The 19477-nt window shown below is 41.9% G+C and overlaps 1 protein-coding gene across 4 annotated transcripts in view; it reads left to right on the forward strand.

The window, feature by feature from the left end:
* Positions 1-5788: 5788 nt before the first annotated feature.
* Positions 5789-19477, forward strand: part of amotl2a (angiomotin like 2a) — a 28496-nt gene continuing 14807 nt past the window's right edge. The window contains exons 1-6 of one of the 4 annotated variants that reach the window (XM_048604459.1): positions 5789-5880; positions 6139-6381; positions 9422-10263; positions 13325-13574; positions 16371-16515; positions 17082-17174. In XM_048604459.1, coding sequence (XP_048460416.1) covers positions 9446-10263; positions 13325-13574; positions 16371-16515; positions 17082-17174 — 1306 coding nt within the window. In that variant the 5' untranslated portion in view covers positions 5789-5880; positions 6139-6381; positions 9422-9445. Of the gene's footprint in view, positions 5881-6138; positions 6382-6593; positions 6765-9421; positions 10264-13324; positions 13575-16370; positions 16516-17081; positions 17175-19477 lie in introns of those variants that run through there. The other 3 variants (XM_048604455.1, XM_048604458.1, XM_048604456.1) reach the window with 3 other exon arrangements.

Raw genomic sequence — 19477 nt, forward strand, 5'->3', positions numbered from 1 at the left:
TTGATCCTTTTCCTAGCATTTCTGGGAAGTCAGTTGCATCTTTTACAATGAACTTGCTACTTTTTTTTAGAACTATATATGATTCTTCTTTGGACCTAACGCCAGCCTTATTTTGTTTTGTTAGCTGTGGTAATGCCACTTTTTTCTGTTGTGTTCTTTTGCCTATTCCTTAACTATTTACAATTACCTGTCAACTGCTGTGCCTTTTAATAGTTACCTAGTTTATCACAGCCAGCTTATCCCTCATACTTTGTAGTTTCCTTTGTTTAGATTAAGGATCATATAATGGATTGGAATAGTTTGTTTTCTATCACAATGAAAATTCTATCATTTTATGGTTACTCTTTCCTAATGACCTCTCACAACAAGATTATTAATTGCACAAGACCAAACCTAAGATAGGTCAGGAGCGGCATGTTGGCTCAGTGGTTGGCACCATTGCCTCACACCACCAGGGACCTGGGTTCGATTCCACCCTTGGGTGACTGTCTGTGTGGAGTTTGCACATTCTCCCCGTGTCTGCATGGGTTTCCTCTGGGTGCTCTGGTTTCCTCCCACAGGACAAAGATGTGCAGGCTAGGTGGATTGGCCATGCTAAATTGCCCATAGTGTTCAGGGATGTGTAGATTAGGCAGATGGGTCTGGGTGGGATGCTCTGAGCGTCAGTTTCCACACTGTAGAGATATTTTAAAAAAATAATCTGCACCCAGATTGGTTTTTCAATGTACTGGTCTAAAAGTCTGGCTTATGTACATTCCAGGAATTAATCAGTCAAAGTATTGCCAATGAGCTCTGCGCTGTGTACATATATATTGAAGCCACCCTTGATTACTGTAGCACCCTTGTTGCGTGCATCTCAAATGTCTTGTTTAACGCTATAGCTTATCTCATCTACTTTGGAGGCCTATATACAACTCCCACTAACGTTTTCCACCTCACGTTCTTCTCCACCCAGGCTGATTCCAAATCGAGATTTCCTACATCAACATCCTTTCTCATTATTACAATGATTTCATTCTTTCACTAAAAACGCCGCCCCTTCTGCTTTTCTTTTATGTCAGCCTTTCCATAGCATTGAATACCCTTAGATATTCAGTTCCCAGCTTTAGACACCCAACAGCCATGTCTCTTTAATTGCAATCATATTGTTCATGGTTACAACTAGTTGCACTGTTAACATCACCTACCTTATTGAGTTAGTTCCAAACATTTAACTATGATATATATAGACCTATCCTAGATATTTGTATCATTGAGAGCCTCAAGTGAGGTACCAGCAGACTGCAGAAGGTGGCTGATGTGGTGCCGTTTTTTTAAGAAAGGTGGTAAGGAAAAGCCAGGGAACTATTGACTGATAAGAGATAGTAAGAACTGCCGATGCTGGAGTCAGAGATAACACAGTATGGAGCTGGAGGAACACAGCGTCAATTTTCCTGCTCCTCTGATGCTGTCTGGCCTGCTGTGTTCCTCCAGCTCCACACTGTGTTATCTATAGATTGGTAAGCCTGACATCAGTGATGGGTAGGTTGTTAGACAGGATTCTGAGGGACAGGATTTGACATGCATTTGGAAAGGCAAGGACTCATTAGGGATAGTCAACATGAACTTATGCATGGGAAATTATGTCTCACTAACTTGATTGAGCTTTTTGAAGAAGTGACAAAGAAGACTAACAAAGGCAGAGTGGAAGATATTGGACTTCAGTAAGGCATTCGACAAGGTTCTGCATGATAGACTGGTTAGCAAGGTTAGATCACATGGAATACAGAGAGAACTAGTCATTTGAATACAAAATTGGCTTGAAGGTAGAAGATAGAGGATAGTGGTGGAGGTTGGTTTTTGGAATGGAGGCCTGAAACCAGCGGTGTGCCGCAAGGATCGGTGCTGGGTCCACTGGTTTTTGTCATTTATATAAATGATTTGGATGTGAGCCTAGGAGGTATGGTTAATAACTTTGCAGATGACACCAAAATTAGTGGTAGAGTTGACAGTGACTAAGATTATCTCAGGTAACGACAGGATTTTGATCAGATGGGCCAATGACAGTGGCAGATGGAGTTTAATTTAGATAAGTGTGATGTTTTACATTTTGATAAGGCAAACCAGGGCAGGACTTATACAGTTAATGGTTGGGCCCTGGGCAGTGTTGCTGAACAAAGTACCCTAGGGATGCAGGTGCATAGTTCCTTGAAAGTGGAGCCACAAGTAGACTGGGTGGTGGACAAGGCATGCTTGGCTTCATTGGTCAGACCATTGAGTATAGGAGTTGGGAGCTCATGCTGCAGCTGTACAGGACATTTACTCGGCCACTATTGGAATACTGGGATTAATTCTAGTCTTCCTGCTGTAGGAATGGTGTTGTTAAACTTGAAAAGGTTCAGAAAAGATTTACAAGTATGTTGCAGGGATTGGAGGGTTTGAGCTATTGAGAGAGGCTGAATTGGCTGGGGCTTTATTCCCTGGTGTGTCGGAGACTGAGGGTTGCCCTTATAAAGGTTTATAAAAGCATTTGGGGCATGGATAGGCTGAGTAGCCAAGGTTTTTGCCCCAGGTTAGGGAAGGCCAAAACTAGAGGGCATAGGTTAAGGGGAGAGGAGAAAGATTTAGAAAGAACCTGAGGGGCAACTTTTTCATGCAGAGGGTGGTGTGTGTATGGAATGAGCTGCCAGAGGAAGTGGTGAAGGCTGGTACAATTACAACATTTTAAAGGCATCTGGATGGGTTCATGAATAGGAAAGGTTTAGAGGGATATGGACCAAATGCTGGCAAATGGGACTAGATTGATTTAGGATATCTTGATGGCATGGGCGAGTTGGACCAATGGGTCTGTTTCCATGCTGTACATCTTTATGACTGTATGGCTATGATTATGGCACAACTGCTAGACCTCATTTTTCTGTCTTCCATTTTCAAGTTCTATGTTTCTAACTTTCATTCTTGTCTTCCTGATCAAGTTCCTAGCCTTTCTCATTCTCATCCATCACAATGATAGCAAATGCTGTTACAATGACGTTGGTTGTGTTCCTGCTGATATGCAACATGTCCAGCTTGTACAGTTCCCCAGATACCAATTCCAATGCCTCAGGATCTAAATTCCTCCCTCCTTTCTTCGCACCAAGTCATTCATTCAAATATTCTATTCTCCTATTTCCAATCCTGCTATTATGTGGCACTGGGAGTAATCCCAAGATTGCTATATTTGTGGTCCTACTATTTGAATGTATTTCCCAGTTCCCTGTATTCTGCTTGAAGGATCATATTTCTCTTTTTTCCAATGGTCTTGGTACTGATATGGACTCTAGTGTTCTCCCTCACTCTTCAGAATATCTTTGATCCTGGCACCAGGGAGACAACACACCATCCTGGAGTCACATCTGCTGCCACAAAAACATTTATCTAATCCCCCCATGACTATCATTCACCTTCAGATCTGACTGAACCATATACAACATCATTTCACCCTGCCTTCATCACTAAACATGCTGACATATCCAGGAAGACACAAGGAATGGAAAGCTCCTTGTCTTCACCACTGAATATCTTGACCAACAATGCTGTCCTTCCATCCTCACGAGGCACTCATGACTTTCTGTTACAAAGATTGAAGAGATCCATTTGGCTGCCTCTACTAATTCAGTCATCTCTTTTATACTGGGCAAAGCATCCTCTAAGGCTTCTTCCCATCCTAGCTCTGAGCTCGCAACTTTCTTTAGTTTCTCTGCCACTTTGGAGGAAGGCATCAAACCACTGAAATTCCCCACTCCATCCTCAGTTGAACAAAGAGACAGTAAGAGTAATCAAAACTGTAGAATCACTGATGTTTAAAAATCCATACAAGAATTGTGAGTGGCACAGTGGTTCAGTGCCAGGGACCCAGGATTCCATCCGCAGGCAACTGTCTGTGTGGAGTTTGCACATTCTCCCCGTGTCTGTGTGGGTTTCCTCCGGGCACTCCGATTTCCTCCCACAGTCCAAAGATGTGCAGGTGGATTGGCCATTGGAAATGCAGGGTTACAGCCATAGGATAGGGATAAGTGATTGGATGGGATGCTCTTCAGAGGATGTTTGTGGACTCAATGGGATGAATGTCCTGCTTCCACACTGTAGAGATTCTATAAGGAGCAAGCTGCTTCAGGGACGGTGTATGTGTAGACGTCCGATGTCCAAGGTACTCTGGACTGGTATCTCAATGGCAGGTAAGATAGTCCATAAAACCTGTCTCTATGGACAGACATTTTTTGACCTTTCTTTGAGCTCCTGCCAAGCAGCCAAAACACCCCATTCCAATACAGTAATCCTAGGACACGAACTGTGCTTCTGCCAACAACTAATCTGCACTGGCTGTATTTTGGTGCTCTGTGGTATCACTAAGAACCTGTAATAATATTTATTCCTCTTTAACTAGCCTGTACATCTTCAACTCAGGTACTATTACTCAGACCTGAGCTTTGACAATCCAATCCCTGGAGTCAAGGCAACTCATTTTTAATTTTATGGTTATATGTCTTAATTGCTTGATTCATAACATTTCGATTTTAGATCTGTGCAAAGAGAATTTCTTGGTGCTTTTAGTAGTGACTTAATTAATCTGGAGTCAGGGTGATTCCTGCCAGTTGGTGTTCAAGTCTGGTAAAAGAAGTGGGAATTGAAATTTTACTGAAGAGATGGGATAAAGAGGGGATTTTCAGAATGACAAACTCTTAACTATTGTGCCACAGGGATCAGAGCTGGAGCCACAAATATTTACAATGTGAATTGATGATTTGGTTGAGGAAAGTAAATATATTATAGACACGTTTGCAGATGACACAAAATAGTTGTGAAAGAAAGTGGTGAGGATGGTGCAAAGAGTTTGCAAAGGTCAAGTGTGTGGGCAAAATCTTATCAGATGGAATATAACGTGGGGAAATGTGAGGTTATGTACTTTGGCAGGAAGTATAGGAGAGCTGAATATTGTTTAAATGGAGAAAGATTGCAGAAAGCTACAGAACAGAGGAAGTCTTCAGCCACGAATCACAAAAGGTTAGCATCCAAGTTCAGCAAGTGATGGGGAAGGCAAATGTAATGTTGGCCTTTATTTCAAAGGGAAGGTATTAAAAAGGAGAGTTTGCTAAAACTACAAAGGCACCAGTCAGACCACAGCTGGAATACTGTGAGCAGTTTGGTCCTCTTCTCTAAGGATACAGAGGCATTGCCTCCAGTCCAGAGAAGGCTCCCTCCTCGTTGTGGAGGGAGTGTCATTTGAGGAGAGGTTGAGTAAGTTGGGCCTGGATTCATTCGAATTTAGAAACATGAGAGGTGAAATTATTGAAACATACAAGATTTCTAAGAGACTTGCTGGGGGAAGCGTGGAGAGATTGTTCCCCCTTGTAGGAGAGTCTACCACTAGAGGGGATAATCTCTGAAGAAGGGGGTCTCCCTTTTAAGACAGATAAGGATTTCTTTTCTCTGGCAGGTTGATGAATGGTGGAATTCTTTGCCACAGAGGCAGTGGAGGCCAGGTCATCAAGGCTGAGATAGACAGCTGTTTAATTAGAAAGGGAATGGAGGGTTATGGGGCAAAGGTGGGAAAGTGGTGCTGAGGATTTATCAGATCAGCCATGACCTTATGGAAAAGTGGAGCAGACTTGACGGCCCGAACGGCCTACATCCGCTCCTGAAGCTTAGTGAAACCATTCGACCTCCAATATGTTTGCCCATTGCCTGCTGGGTGTTGCAACTGTGTCCCACATCCCTATTTATCCGCTTTGCTGTCTCTCTCCCGAGTGGAAATCTCCAGTCATACTGGTGGTACTGGAGCTCCGCTTTGAAATATGCGAGTATCGGACCAGTATCGGACCACTCGCCAGCTCTTTTTTGTCTTATTTATTATCTCCTGCGGTATGCTTTTAAATAAGGTCGGAAACTTCAATTCGTCTAATTTGAGGACTGAAAGATTGGATAGCCCCCGGGAGTGGGGGAGGGGGTGGGGGAAGAGTCCCAGATATTCATCCCTCCGGTGTCAATGCAGGCTGCTGTTTGAGTTTCTTCAGCAACCCCCCACCCCTCCCAGTTTAGATGTTGTTGTTTTCCGCAGTGTTATCACTCTTGTGCTGTGCCGTGAGATTGAACTGTTTGCTCATTGTGTGCCCTCTGTAGGTTGAGTCTTGGTGTGCGGTAGCAACTGCCTTTGATAGAGCGAGGAACACGCATTCCTGACATTCCTGCCGCTGCTGCATCGCCCCGGCTGCAGCTGGGATCCTGCCATTCCACAGCGAGCAAGCAAACAGTCGGCTAGGGCTGTCCGGTTCCCAGTTCCCACACCACGGTCATTTCCAGCACCGAACTCTGAACCTGAGGCAGAGCTAGGACTCTGGCCCTGATGTGAAAACACCACTCCAGGTCAGTCTCCCATTTCTCATTCTGACTATTATCGTGTCTGTTCAGCCTTTTGGGGACAAGCTCGAAGGGATTTCACACTCGAGCCTGCCGAATGGTCTGGAGAAGATGCGACCTGTTCCGAGAGCTTCCCCTGGGTGCACCTCCTCACGGGAGAGTGATTTGCTCGCCTTACGGGTGCGAGCAGCCGCCTTTTCACAGGTCTCAGCTGGAAACTGTCCGCCTCTCCGAGCTATTTCTCCCAGTGCCGGGGTGAGCTGATCCTCCGTCACACAGCCTACTGGCTGCTGAGCTCACTCAACAAGAATGTGCCAGCCAAAAGGAGCCAGTGAAGGAAATATACGCCGACTTAGTCACGATTAGACTGAAATATTCTTCCCGTGTTGGTAAAGATTTCAGATTCTAATTTTCACCCAGTGTTGGTAAAGATTTCGGACAATAATTTTCACCCAGTGTTCGTAAAGATTTCGGATTGTAATTTTCACCCTGTGTTGGTAAAGATTTCGGATTGTAATATTCACCCTGTGTTGGTAAAGATTTTGGATTGTAATATTCACCCTGTGTTGGTAAAGGTGATGGGTTATAATATTCACCCTGTGTTGGTAAAGGTGATGGGTTATAATATTCACCCTGTGTTGGTAAAGGTGATGGGTTATAATATTCACGCTATGGTGAAGATAAGGATTGTAATACTCACCCCATGGTGGTAAAGATTTTAGAATGCAATATTCATCCTGTTGTACTGTAATATTCACCTTCTGTATGAAAGATTATAGATTATAAAATCTCTCTATTAGTAATTATATTCATGGTGAAAAAATAAAGTGTACCTTTATGTTATGGATTATAAGAGAACAAAAAAATCTTAGTTTACTGTAAACTTACAGAGGGGAGAGAACTTTATCAAATAATAATTAAACTTGTAAACAATTAGGCTCTTTGACATGCTGCAATCTCTGATGCAATTGTTACACTGAAATTCTTCAATAATCCTTACAGAGTTAATGGCGAGAAAATCTTTTCATGTTTAACATTAGAGCTTTTTGCTACAATACACATGAAGAATGTATTGAAAATTCAAAAGAGCTTTGGATGATGGGTTAGTGCTGGAGATTGAAATGAGCAGGCTTTTGAGTTGAGTGCAGTAGTGGATTGAAAGATGTTTTCACATTGCTGTGGAATGCATGTTTTGCCCCAGGATGTTGCAGGTTGGTGAATGAGCTATTGTTTTGGAAATTCGCAGGAATTCAGTTCCGTTTGCAAGTCTGTTGTATTTTATTAGTGGCCCCATTCAGGGAAAACCATACATTAAAAAAGTACCCCAACTTTTCAAAATATATCTTTATTTGTGTATCAACTGTTAATATCTGATGATCTACTTTTTCACCTTGTGCAAATGTGTTTTGGGACCAGATCTGTTTCCTACAAATTTGAGTGGTTAGAAATGGTAATAATTATTATTGGCGTTTTAGCTTGAAAAAACACTTGCAATTTTGAGGCAGGATTTGTGAGAGATGCCTGAAATTCTGTCGATCTGGAGTAAAATCAGAAACACACCTAAATTAGAGGAATAATGGAATCTCTTCACTCTTGATCACCCATCCATTCTCAGAATGGACTAAGTGATTTTGTGCTTTCATTAGTGCCAGCATTGCCTCAACTTTCAAAAATCTTTGTGCCTGTAGTCCTGTGGTTGTGCAGCATGCTGACCCTCCTTTACATGTTTTTTTAATAATCCATTCCTGATTCCTGACAAACAGGATTTAAAATCTAAAATGAATTTCTCACCTATGTTGTCAGTTTTACAACATGTTGTCTAATATAGATAAAGATTTAGGATCAGATAAAACACAGACGGTTTTAATTGTAGGGGCTTTGAGAGGAAATCACTCACTATCTTTAGATTTCACAACTTATTGTGGAAATTTCCCGCAGGATATTCAGGCTAACAATTGCTCAACGTCTCAGCAGCCAATCCCCAATTCCATTCGCCACCCCCCCCCCGCCCGCCAGATTCTTGCAATAGTCATTTCATACTTGCAATTTAATGTCTGACATTCCTCAAATTCGTGCCATTATCTTATGATGATAAAACAACTACCCTGAGCCTGGATAGCTGTTGTTGCAGCCTGACGTGCTGTCACCAGGGAAACAGTTCCCAGGGGCATGCATGTGGGCAGCATTTGGCTGGGGCAGGCTCTGGAACGCAATGTGACAGCGTTAGTGCTGCTAGATTGTATCCTGTGTCATTTTCTTGGAAGTAACTTCAGGATTTTTGCTGAGGACGAGGGGGAGTAAGTGTTGGCAAGTTGTGCACATACTGTTCGAGCTTGGAAGAAACACTGTACAATATAGAGTCCTGTACTTGCCTGTAAATCACTCATTGTGCCCATTTCACAAACTTTCTGCTCTGAGAATTCAATGGGCATGTGTAGTTTTGCAATGTTACAATTGATTTCAAGACTTAATTGGTATAAAAAATGTATTGAATTTGGTAGATTGAGGATGCAAGGGAGATTTATTAGAATAGTATCAAGGCAAAGAACATTAGTTATGTGGAGAGATTGAAGAAGCTGGGATTGTTAGTCAGGAAGGTTAAGGGAATATTTGACAGATTCTTAAAATGATAAAGGTTTTTGTTTTGAGGAGTTGAAGTGTTGCCATTGGCAGCAAAGCTGGATAACTAGAGGACACAGGTTCATAGCAAGTGGTAAAAGAATCTTGGTGGAGAATATTTGAATAGAGCAACCTTTTATTATCTGCCAGAAAGGGTAATGGAATTAGCTTCAACAAGAACTTTCAAAAAATAATTTCCAAAAGGAAAAAATTTTCAGAACTGTGTGAAAGCAAAGGGGGTGAAACTGAAACTCATCTGAAGAGTTGACACAAGCATAATGGGCTGAATGGCCTCCTGACCATATGGGTTCTATGAAATATATAACAATTAATTGACTGATCTTATTGTTTGATATCAAATGTCTATACATGTATATACTGTGTGTGTATGTGATGTTTGGAATTCATTACCTGTTTTGTATTTTAGGATCTAACCATTATCTGAGCTACAATGAGAACAGCAGAAGACTCGTCAGGTACGGTCCTGCACAGACTGATCCAGGAACAGTTGCGTTATGGGAATCTTACGGATAATCGCACATTGCTGGCTATCCAGCAACAGGCAATGAGGGGAGGATCCAGCAGCCCCCAGTCCTCTTTGGAAAGCCTCACTCAGGAGGAGTGTCAAATTGTCCAGCATTCCACCCGGCAGGAGCCACAGGGTCAAGAACACCAGGGTGACCATGCTCACTCAGAAAACCTGCTACATCGCCTACACCAGCTTCAGTTCAATGGAGAAGAACTCCCTTCTTATGAAGAAGCCAAAGCCCAATCTGAGCTCCTGGCTGTGCAGAGGAACCAACAGGCTGGGGGCATAGGTTCTTACATGGTTGCTGGAACAAACCAGAAGGCGAGCACTGAAGACAAATCAGTGACACGTGAAGTCAGTCCAGAGCACGTGCTTCACGATGATGCCTTGAAGGAATTGAAACATGGACATGTGCGGTCTCTCAGTGAGAGACTCTTGCAACTTTCTCTCGAGAGGAATGGAACCAAAGGCCAGGTGACCATGAGTTCCTCACACAGCTTTCCCCAGCTATCTCGATACCAGAAGCAGCCAGTGCGGGCAGGATCTCAGGTGCCTTGTCATTCCATTGAGCCTAGGGGTCCTCCCCCAGAATACCCCTTCCCCGTGAAGTCTGCAGCTCTGATGCTCAGCCGTTCCCAGCAGCACGGTTGCTTTTACGATGAGTCTGCTACTCCATATTTCCACCCACAGCAGGGTGTTCCTGGTGACTATGATTACAGCAACCAAATACGAGCAGACAGGTAAATATACTTTGCACTATCTCACGTTGTAAACCAACTGAGATTCTTCAACATCTTCCGACATAATTGAACATACCAATTGACTTGTGAGTTCCTGGGTTCACTCACCCATTAACTGCACCACACAGCCGCATTGATTTCTAATGGTCAGCACAGTCACTGCTTTGATTCCTGAACTCTGTTCAATTATCCACTGTATCCTAGGCTCAGTGACACAGTGTAATTTCTGCAAAGTTTTTGGGGGGAGGTAGTGACAGTCCGAGAGGAATCACTCCAATCCCTTGTCACTACAGATATATATGATGGAGAATATGAGTTTCATGGGTAATGGTTTAAAGTACATTAATTCACAACCATTATCTTATTGACTGGCAGAGCAGGCTCAAGGGTCTGAATGGCCAACTCCTGCTCTGGTATTTTATGATCTCAATTTTGATGCCCTTGCCTAAAACCATTGTTTGTTAAGTCCCTCACCTCAATAATCCCTTGGGTGATGTTCAGAAGAGGTTTCTGTGTCTAAAGAAGTGTACTTCAGTGTAATGACTGGCTCCAACAACAGAGAGAGAAGTACAGAGTGAGATACAATGTTCAGGTTTCATGTCAGGAGTCTAAGTAATAATCTGAGGTTCAGTGAAGAAGCTACACCATGTCCGTTTTCTTGATTGCTGGGTTCACGTTATTTATCAACCTTCTTCTTTAAACATGCACTTCAGGAGAACAAGTAAAATAAACTGAGAACAAATCTTCAACGATTGCAACCGGTAGGGTGATCTTGCAAAGAGAGTGCTTACAGAATGTCGGTTACCATACCTGAACGATCTTTTTAAGAATGTTTGGTACCATCAATTTTAGTGTTCAAGATGTTAACTCCATGCCCAGCATCAATCACTTTGCAAGAGCATTTATGCAACAGTCAGGAGCCAGACAACACTGTTCTTTGCAAGATCTGTTGTCTCATTTAGAAGGCTACAGAGATCATTGCAGTGACACATTTAGCCTAATCATTTAATGACCCATTGAACTAATCATAAAGCACAACCTTGACAAAAAAATGAGTGTCAGCTTGTGATTTTCCTTAAGCTATTCTCCTTCCTACCAAGCCCTTCCTTACTTTGGTGATGAATTGCTTGTTTGAGTGAACAGATTGAGAGGTGAAGCAGTGTGAAGTTAGTCTGCTGCGCCCAGTGTCCAAGTGAGATAACCTCCAAAGGGAAGTCTGGGCTTCCTGTATGGAAAAAGTAGGCAGCTTTAATGACCTACATTGTACATTCCATAAACCCTGTACATTTTTGTTGGAGGTATTTTCTCAGAGTTCCTTTGTGACCTCTATTATTGTCAATTAGTTATCATAAGGTCATCTTAAATAACAGAGCCAAACCCAGGAAGAAGAAATAATCTTGCCTGTTTGCTATAGATTGGGAGGAATGCCTTGTGCATGAGGTATTGAACTAATGGCAAACTCGTCATTCCCATGTCATAACCTTTTACAAAAATCTAACCGACATGAACATATAAATTATTCAAATTAAAATTACCAACACTGTTCCTTTCTGTTAGCATTCCTACTTTGTTAATTTAAATTCCTTAAATATATTAGCTCACCAAAGAGCTGTCAATTCTTTTTGTGAGTTTTGACTGTATTGATAAGATTTGAAAACTAACAGTGTTGCCGTAGTAAAACAAGTGGCAATGTGAAGGTGTGTCCTGTCACATTCCAGGGAGGTGTATAATTCTCATCTTGAATTACCAAGTGGGAAACTGGGAGATTAAGGCTGGAGGATCATTTGGAGTGAGGTCTGGATCAACAAGGTTGAAAGTTTGCAAACCTATTTCAACGCAAGTAGCAATTTCATTTTGCACATCAGAGATTGTTTTCTTTTGGTCCATCTCCGATCATCAGGCTGTGTCTGGCACCTCTTTGGTTTGGGGTCACATAGAGGTAGATTTTTGTTGAAATTTGGAAATATGCTTTTTAGTTTATTGCTGAAACCCAGTTATGCTGAGCTGATAGAATATTGATATAGGCCTATAGTTCTGTAGGTTTCTGATCAATCTCAATGTCTTCTGGAGATGGCAGCCAGAGGTTGTTTAGCCAAGATTAATGTGTCAACTGAGAACTACCCACACCACCCCCAAGGGAAATTATGTGCCCAGTTGTTAACGGAATAATAATGTAAAACAGTGAGTACTGTTCAGAGTAAAGTGGGACCACATTCAGAACAATTATTTAGGAACCATAACATGGAAACAAGAGAGGTCAGCCTAGAATTCAGGAGAATACTCAATTTGTGCAAGAGAAAGAAATTCTCATCAACAGGTGATCATCGATCATGATAAAGTAACAAGGTTTAAAGCAGTTTGTGGTGTTAGTCCATCGAACGGCAATCTAATGATCAGTATCCTCTCAGCTAACAGCCTAACATTGCATGATATTAAAACTCTTGTGGAGATGTGAATTCATAAGCTTCATTCACAGTTGGAGAGATTTTGAAAGGTCTGGGACAGTACGATCCTATCATTTGATTTGATATCTGACAACAGAATGTCTTGTACTTAAGAACATTGCATTACAGCTTTGATAGAGGCTGCAGAACATACTCCACTTCTATTATATTAGTGCATTCCATTTGCAAACCCATTAACAATCTTTGCAAAGCCTTTGCCTCTCATGATTTAAGAATAACTGATTTATGTAGCAGTGATCCAAACAATGTTTGTTGTCATGTTCTGAGCTTTTAACTTTTTCTATTTTCCCTGTGGTTGTATAATTTAACCTGGTTAGATTCAATGAACTTGGCTGGAGTTTGACAATTGCTACTCAGGTTCTTTTTTCTGAAATAGGGAACTGTAGATCGGGAACAAGGATATTTGGATTCAATTTTCTTTATCAATCAAACCTTACTTTTAAAGGGAGGTTTCTTGTCTGTGCCTGTTCTATGGTGACATAGAAACTCAGAGCTTAGTGTAAAATCCTGAAGTAAACAGCAGGTATTTGGTACAGCAGGGTTACATTCCAGACAACTGAAACTATTGTGATGTCTGGTGCATTGTTTTTCTTCAGGATGTCTCAAGTTCAAACAGTACATCCTGACCAGCTGCAGAGGCACAGCTTCCTGCCCACTCCAACCTCTTCAACCGTGGACGCAGTGCTGGTTACTGAAGCTCCCCATGACAGCAACCAGATGGTGACAGTCGATCACGTGGCGCTCATTAACCGTGCCCAACAAATGGTAGAGATGCTGCTGAAGGAGAATGAAAACCTGAGGAAGGAGCTTGATGGCCACACTGAAAAATCTGCAAAAATCCAAAAGGTACGAAGGAACATTTTTGCAAAGTGTTTCTTTTCGAGTTAGGGTGTGTGCACTAGCATCTGATGGTATGGCTCAGTATCAATGGGTCTAGTTTGAAAGTATTTGAATTTAACACTGAATGTGATACAAGTTGTGGCATGGTAGAAAAATTAGGAATTATGTTTGATGAGATGAGGAGACACTGCTTAGATGCTGATACTACAAATATTTTGTCATCTGGAAATTTCTGACTTCCATTTCATGTGATATCCTTGGGTTAGATGGTTGTGAACAGTTTCCAATGAATTAATCTGAAGGTTCAAAGCCTCTTGGCTCATGCTGCCTGCATGGGGGGGTGGGAGGTTCAGTTGCATGTGCAGCTAGTAACTGTTGTCTCTTTAAGTAGCTCCCAGGGAACCACCAGTTGTTTTTAGTGTCTTTGTGGAATGTGAGCATCACTGGCTGGACTAGCTTTCATTGCCGATCCCTAATTCTCCTTGAACCGATGTCTTGCTAGAACCATTTCATGGGGCAGTTATAAGTTAATCATGTTGCTTTCGGCCTGAAGTCATATGTAGGCCAGACATGGTGAGGATGTCAGTTTTCTTCCCTAAAGAACATTGGCGAACCAGATGGGTTTCTACAACAATTGTTAATGATTAATTGATTCTAATTAAAGTTAATAATTAAGTATTGCTTTCAGAATTTTATTGAATTCAAATTCCACCATCTGCCAGGTCTCTAGATTAACAGTCCAGCAATAACACCATTAGGCCATTGACTCCCCTAAGTGTGCCTTTCTTGTTATCTTTCTGCATACTTTGAATGGTTTCTTGTTTTTACAATCCACGTGTTATTTTCAAATGCTGAAATTGGGTGGTGATAACAGCTGTATCGTTATTTTGATTGCATCTAATATGTTCATCAATTTTCATTGACAAATTACTACCCACGGTAAGAATGCTCTGCAATAATCTCGAAGACCAGATCCATGCTTTACATTCCTCTTTCCTCACTGTTTAAGGATGTGAATTCCAACAGCTTATAATCAACAAATGACGCACTGTCTACTAAACCCTAGTCAATAAAACAAATGAGTACTTTTTTTTGCTTTGGGTATTTGATGAGCAATTAAAGTTGTTCAGTTCGCAAAAGACTTATGCAATATAGCTCCTGAGGCATAGTTTGTTACATTCCATTCTTAAAGACTCGTTTGTCCTTGGCTTCACTTTGATAACTACCTGGAGTGTTTTTTAGTCTCATATGAAACTGTGAAACTCTGCAGCTGATAAACAGTGTACAATACTAACTGAAGTAAAAATCACTTGAGCTATGTGACTATCTGGTATCTATTATATAAATGCATTTGCCGTGACCAAAGCTACAGTAAATTTAAACGTGTGCCATCTCCCTTCTGAGCTCAGCTGTAATGGCTAAGGAATGAAATTTGCTGAGGCTTGAAGAGAGAGACAACAATTTTTTTTCATGTGAAAGACCCTCTTTCATTTGCTTCCCAGTCAGGTGCAGGGAGGCTTGTCCATCTCACTAACCCTTGTTGAGTTAGAATAGAAGGCTCTTTGTCAAGAGAGAGCTCGAATGTAGGCCCCTCCACGTTCTGCTCCTAGTTCAGGAATGTTTTGGGATCATGTGTAGATTATGGGGATTACCAGTATTCAACATGCTCAATGCAGGTCTGAGCAGAAAGCCTTAGTGAGTAACTGAATGATGTTTAACTGGGGAAGACCTAACTTGAATTATGGGTTTGTGCTGCGTTAGCTGATTTTAACCAGAGCCAAGGGGGAGAACAGCAATGATTCCGTTGACTTCAACACCACTGAAATGAAGGAACTGCCAGTGGAAAAGCAGTCAGGATTCCATACCTCTGATTGCAGTCCACCAGTTACTGCTGAATATCTGTATGTGTAGGTGTAAGGATCCTGGAAGTGTCGACTGTAAGATACCAGCATCATTTAGCAGCCTGCAAAAAAATGGGTGGAATAACTCACAGAAGACCTTACCCCAGAGGTAGAGGGCTGGGAAAGGGGATGGAATTGAAAAGAAAAATTCTGCTCATGAAAGTATTTAATGTCAAATTTGAGGGTAAATTCCCCATTGCCCCAGAGGGATTGTAGTCTACTTAATCACTGGTGTAAGTCCGTCTCTGACCTCCTGTCCCCTTGAGTGGGCTTTCCTGCCTGTGTACCTGTACATTCAGCCTTTAGGCCCTGATTCTGATTGGGTACACTGCTCATGCTTCAATGTTATTTCAGAAGTGTATCATTTGTAGTGGCTTTGTCCAGTATTGCCTTAAACAGCAGGATTTACATTACACATTGTGAAATTATTTTGGTTTTGATCAATTTTGTCAGTACGTCTCCGAACTTTAACCAATTGGTGTTGAAAGGAAAGAGTTGACATCTTCCCAAAGTTAACACTCGCAAATCGAGCATTTCATATGGAGTTTAAACAGATTGTGTTCTTAAGTAATTATTGAAAATGCTTATTTACGAAGTCCACTGTATTAAGATGGAAAATGAGCAGGAGAGAGATGAATTAGCAGCCCTCAGAAAACCAGCAGAAGCATGATTGACTGAATGATCTCCTTCAATTTGATATAATTCTATGAAAATTTGAACAATTATAAAACATCAAATCACTTTTGGATTAATTTCACCCTGAGCATTTCTTATCAGAGAACCATTGCACCCTCTGTGCATGTTATTGCTGCTCTATAGGGGACCAATTTGTCTGTTTGAATTTAGTGTCACTCATGCTGCTATTCTTCCATTTAATTATTGTTCACTGTTTGCCATGCAGTTGGAGAGAGAGATCCAGAGGATTTCTGAAGCCTATGACAACCTCATGAAGGCATCTTCCAAGCGGGAGGCACTGGAAAAGACAATGAGGAACAAAATGGAAAGTGAGATCAGGAGACTTCACGATTTCAACCGTGATCTGAGAGGTAAGCTCATAAATCAGAAGGTGGTGGCGGAAATCTCCTTTTTCACTGATTGGCAAAGGTGAAGATGGTCACAAATTGGAACAATCAAGAGGTTTAGTCCAAATGAAAATGGGGATTGCTCATATTAAAGTAAAACTACAATTGCCAGAGAATTGCATCTTTAAAGGGTTAATAGTGTTAGTTCCACTAAAACATTACTTGATGCAAGTTCCAAAGAAAAAGTTTCCAAACATCTGTTGCAATGTGAATTTGGACTTCCGCATATAAATATCTTGCTGTGTGGAGTTCCAAGAACTGAAGTTGACCAAACTGGGGCACATTGAAAGAATCAGTGGAAGAAGACTGACAATGGGAACATGTTAGAATTTGCCAAAACAGGAACACGACTTTGTATGGGAGGATTCTGACTGCTTTGTCAATCAGACTTCATAATAATAACTCAACTAAAATATTATTGGTGTGAAAATGTTAAGATGTTTTGCATTTAGCACAATGTAATTTGAAGATGAGTTCATGGCTTACCGTTCAATTGACTGTTCAATTCACAATGCTTTTCCCTTTTGTAGAAAAACTTGACTCCGCCAATAAACTGTTGACCAGCAAAGAATGTGAGATTTCAGAAGATGGTCAGAGCATTGTCAGCAGGCTGATTGCCCAAAGTAAGTTATCTGTTAAAATGATACATACAACTCCATTCCAAAGACACTAAACTAAAACATGTGTTAGCAGAATCAGCCTCTCTTGGCTCAGTAAAGGTGCTAAAAATTGAATAGATTTTATTATACTTTGAATTTCCAGGAAGGTTTAGAAACTTTGCAAGTGGGACTTTTTCAAAGGAATCATTTTTAGTTTTTGTCTTTATTTTGTCTTAACCTCTTCACTGAGGGATATTTCCTGAACTCTGAACATTACTGCTCACAGCCTTCCTTCACACCCCTGCAAAATCTCTTGGACCAGATGAGACATTTCTAACAGGTTTTAGCTGACACGAAAGGGAATGCCAGCAGGGTTTTTTATTGATCTTTCTCAAGTGTGGAGGTTACATTCACCCCTATCCCTCTTCCTGAGCTGAGAATGGTTCACTCAGCCTCGCGATCAATCCCAGGCTCCTTCCTGGTTTATTACAGCTCCACGAATCCCAAGATAAACCTGGTGGAGCAAGAGCTGTTGGTTGGTACCAGTGGGTTTGCCCAGTACCATCATGTGTAACAAAATGGAGTTATCTGACATTTGACCTTATCAAGTGTAAACTGAAGGTTCCGTGTTGTGAAATTGGTCAGGGGAAATGTGGACCACCACTTTAATGAGGGGTGACACTAGTGATTTGGAGAGCCATAATTATGAAAGATGGCCTCCATGTGCCTCTGGGAATGTTGCGGAGATTCCCCTGGCCACCCATGAGCAAGGTGGAATCACCGTTACTCACAGCTTCATGTGCAATGCTATCAAACAATGGCCTCTCCATCTTTTTCTGCCATTCCTTACCAATTTACCCCATCCTACCCTTTTAGGAGGTGTGCTTAAATTGAGCAGATTCTTCAGGGTTCATTTCAAATGTACAAGGGACAGTGAAAAGCTTAAGTAGAGAGAGAAACCTGAGCGCTAAACAAACTGCTCTTGGCACGGAAACGCTCATGCCCTGTGATAATAAAGGTAGTTTAAATTCTTTGCATACCTCAAGGTGATTCTGGCTATTACTCTCCTCCCTCCTCCAATCCGCAAACACCAGTTCATTTGCACTTCAGTAACACGGGCGGAGTTAATGGAGTATTGTGCAGTGTAATTAACACGCCACTTGCATGGAGTGTATCGCAAGCAGACAGGTTTGCTCTTGCCCTTGCTAATGTGGCCTTGTAGTCAGGTCAGGAGGGAGGCAGAGAGAAGGCAGGCAGTGTTCACTGGCTGATTGGAATCTTTTGAAAGCTACAGCATTCGCCTGGGAGCTGAGTTAAAGCCTGGAAGGCTGCTGCACTTTCCAAAACAAACAGGCAGGCAGATTGAAAGCAGGATCTGAAGCACAAGAACCGATCTGCTCTGTTGAGATTCTGTGACTAGGAATCTGTGACATTTTCAATTTAATACACAATCAGGATTTCTGACTGTGTAGCTTATTGGTCACCAATTAGTTATAACGATCAGATATGCGTGGCACTTTGACCATAAAATGTTGCTCTCAGAACAGTTTAGGAAAGACATTTGGACAGGTACATGAGTAGGGAAAGGTTAACATGGGTATGGGCCAAATGCAGGCAAGTGGAACTTGCTGGGTGTTCAGGTCCATTGTACCCTGAAAGTGGCAATGCAGGTCGATAGAGTGGTCAAGAAGGCATATGGCATGCTTTCATTGATCGGACGGGATATTGAGTACAAGAGTTGGCAGGTCATGTTACAGTTGTATAGGACTTTGGTTCGACCACATTTGGAATACTGCGTACAGTTCTGGTCGCCACATTACCAAAAGGATGTGGATGCTTTGGAGAGGGTGCAGAGCAGGTTCACCAGGTTACCCTCCTAGTACGGAAGGCACTAGCTTTGAAGAGAGGTTGAGTAGATTAGGATTATTTACATTAGAAAGACAAAGGTTGAGGGGGGACCTGATTGACGTCTACAAAATCATGAGAGGTATAGACAGGGTGGATAGCAAGAAGCTTTTTCCCAGACTGGGGGACTCAGTTACTAGGGGTCATGATTTCAAGGTGAGAGGGGAAAAGTTTAAAGGAGTCATGCGTGGAAAGTTCTTTATGCAGAGGGTGGTGGGTGCCTGGAACGCGTTGCCAGCAGACGTGGTAGAGGCGGGCATGATAGCGTCATTTAAGATGTATCTAGACAGATACATGAATGGGCAGGGAGCAGAGGGATACAGATCCTTGGAAAATAGGTGACAGGTTTAAATAGAGGATCTGGATCGGCGCAGGCTTGGAGGGCCGAAGGGCCTGTTCCTGTGCTGTAATTTTCTTTGTTC

Source organism: Rhincodon typus, chromosome 13, assembly GCF_021869965.1.
Source record: "Rhincodon typus isolate 14 chromosome 13, sRhiTyp1.1, whole genome shotgun sequence".
Lineage (NCBI taxonomy): Eukaryota > Metazoa > Chordata > Chondrichthyes > Orectolobiformes > Rhincodontidae > Rhincodon > Rhincodon typus.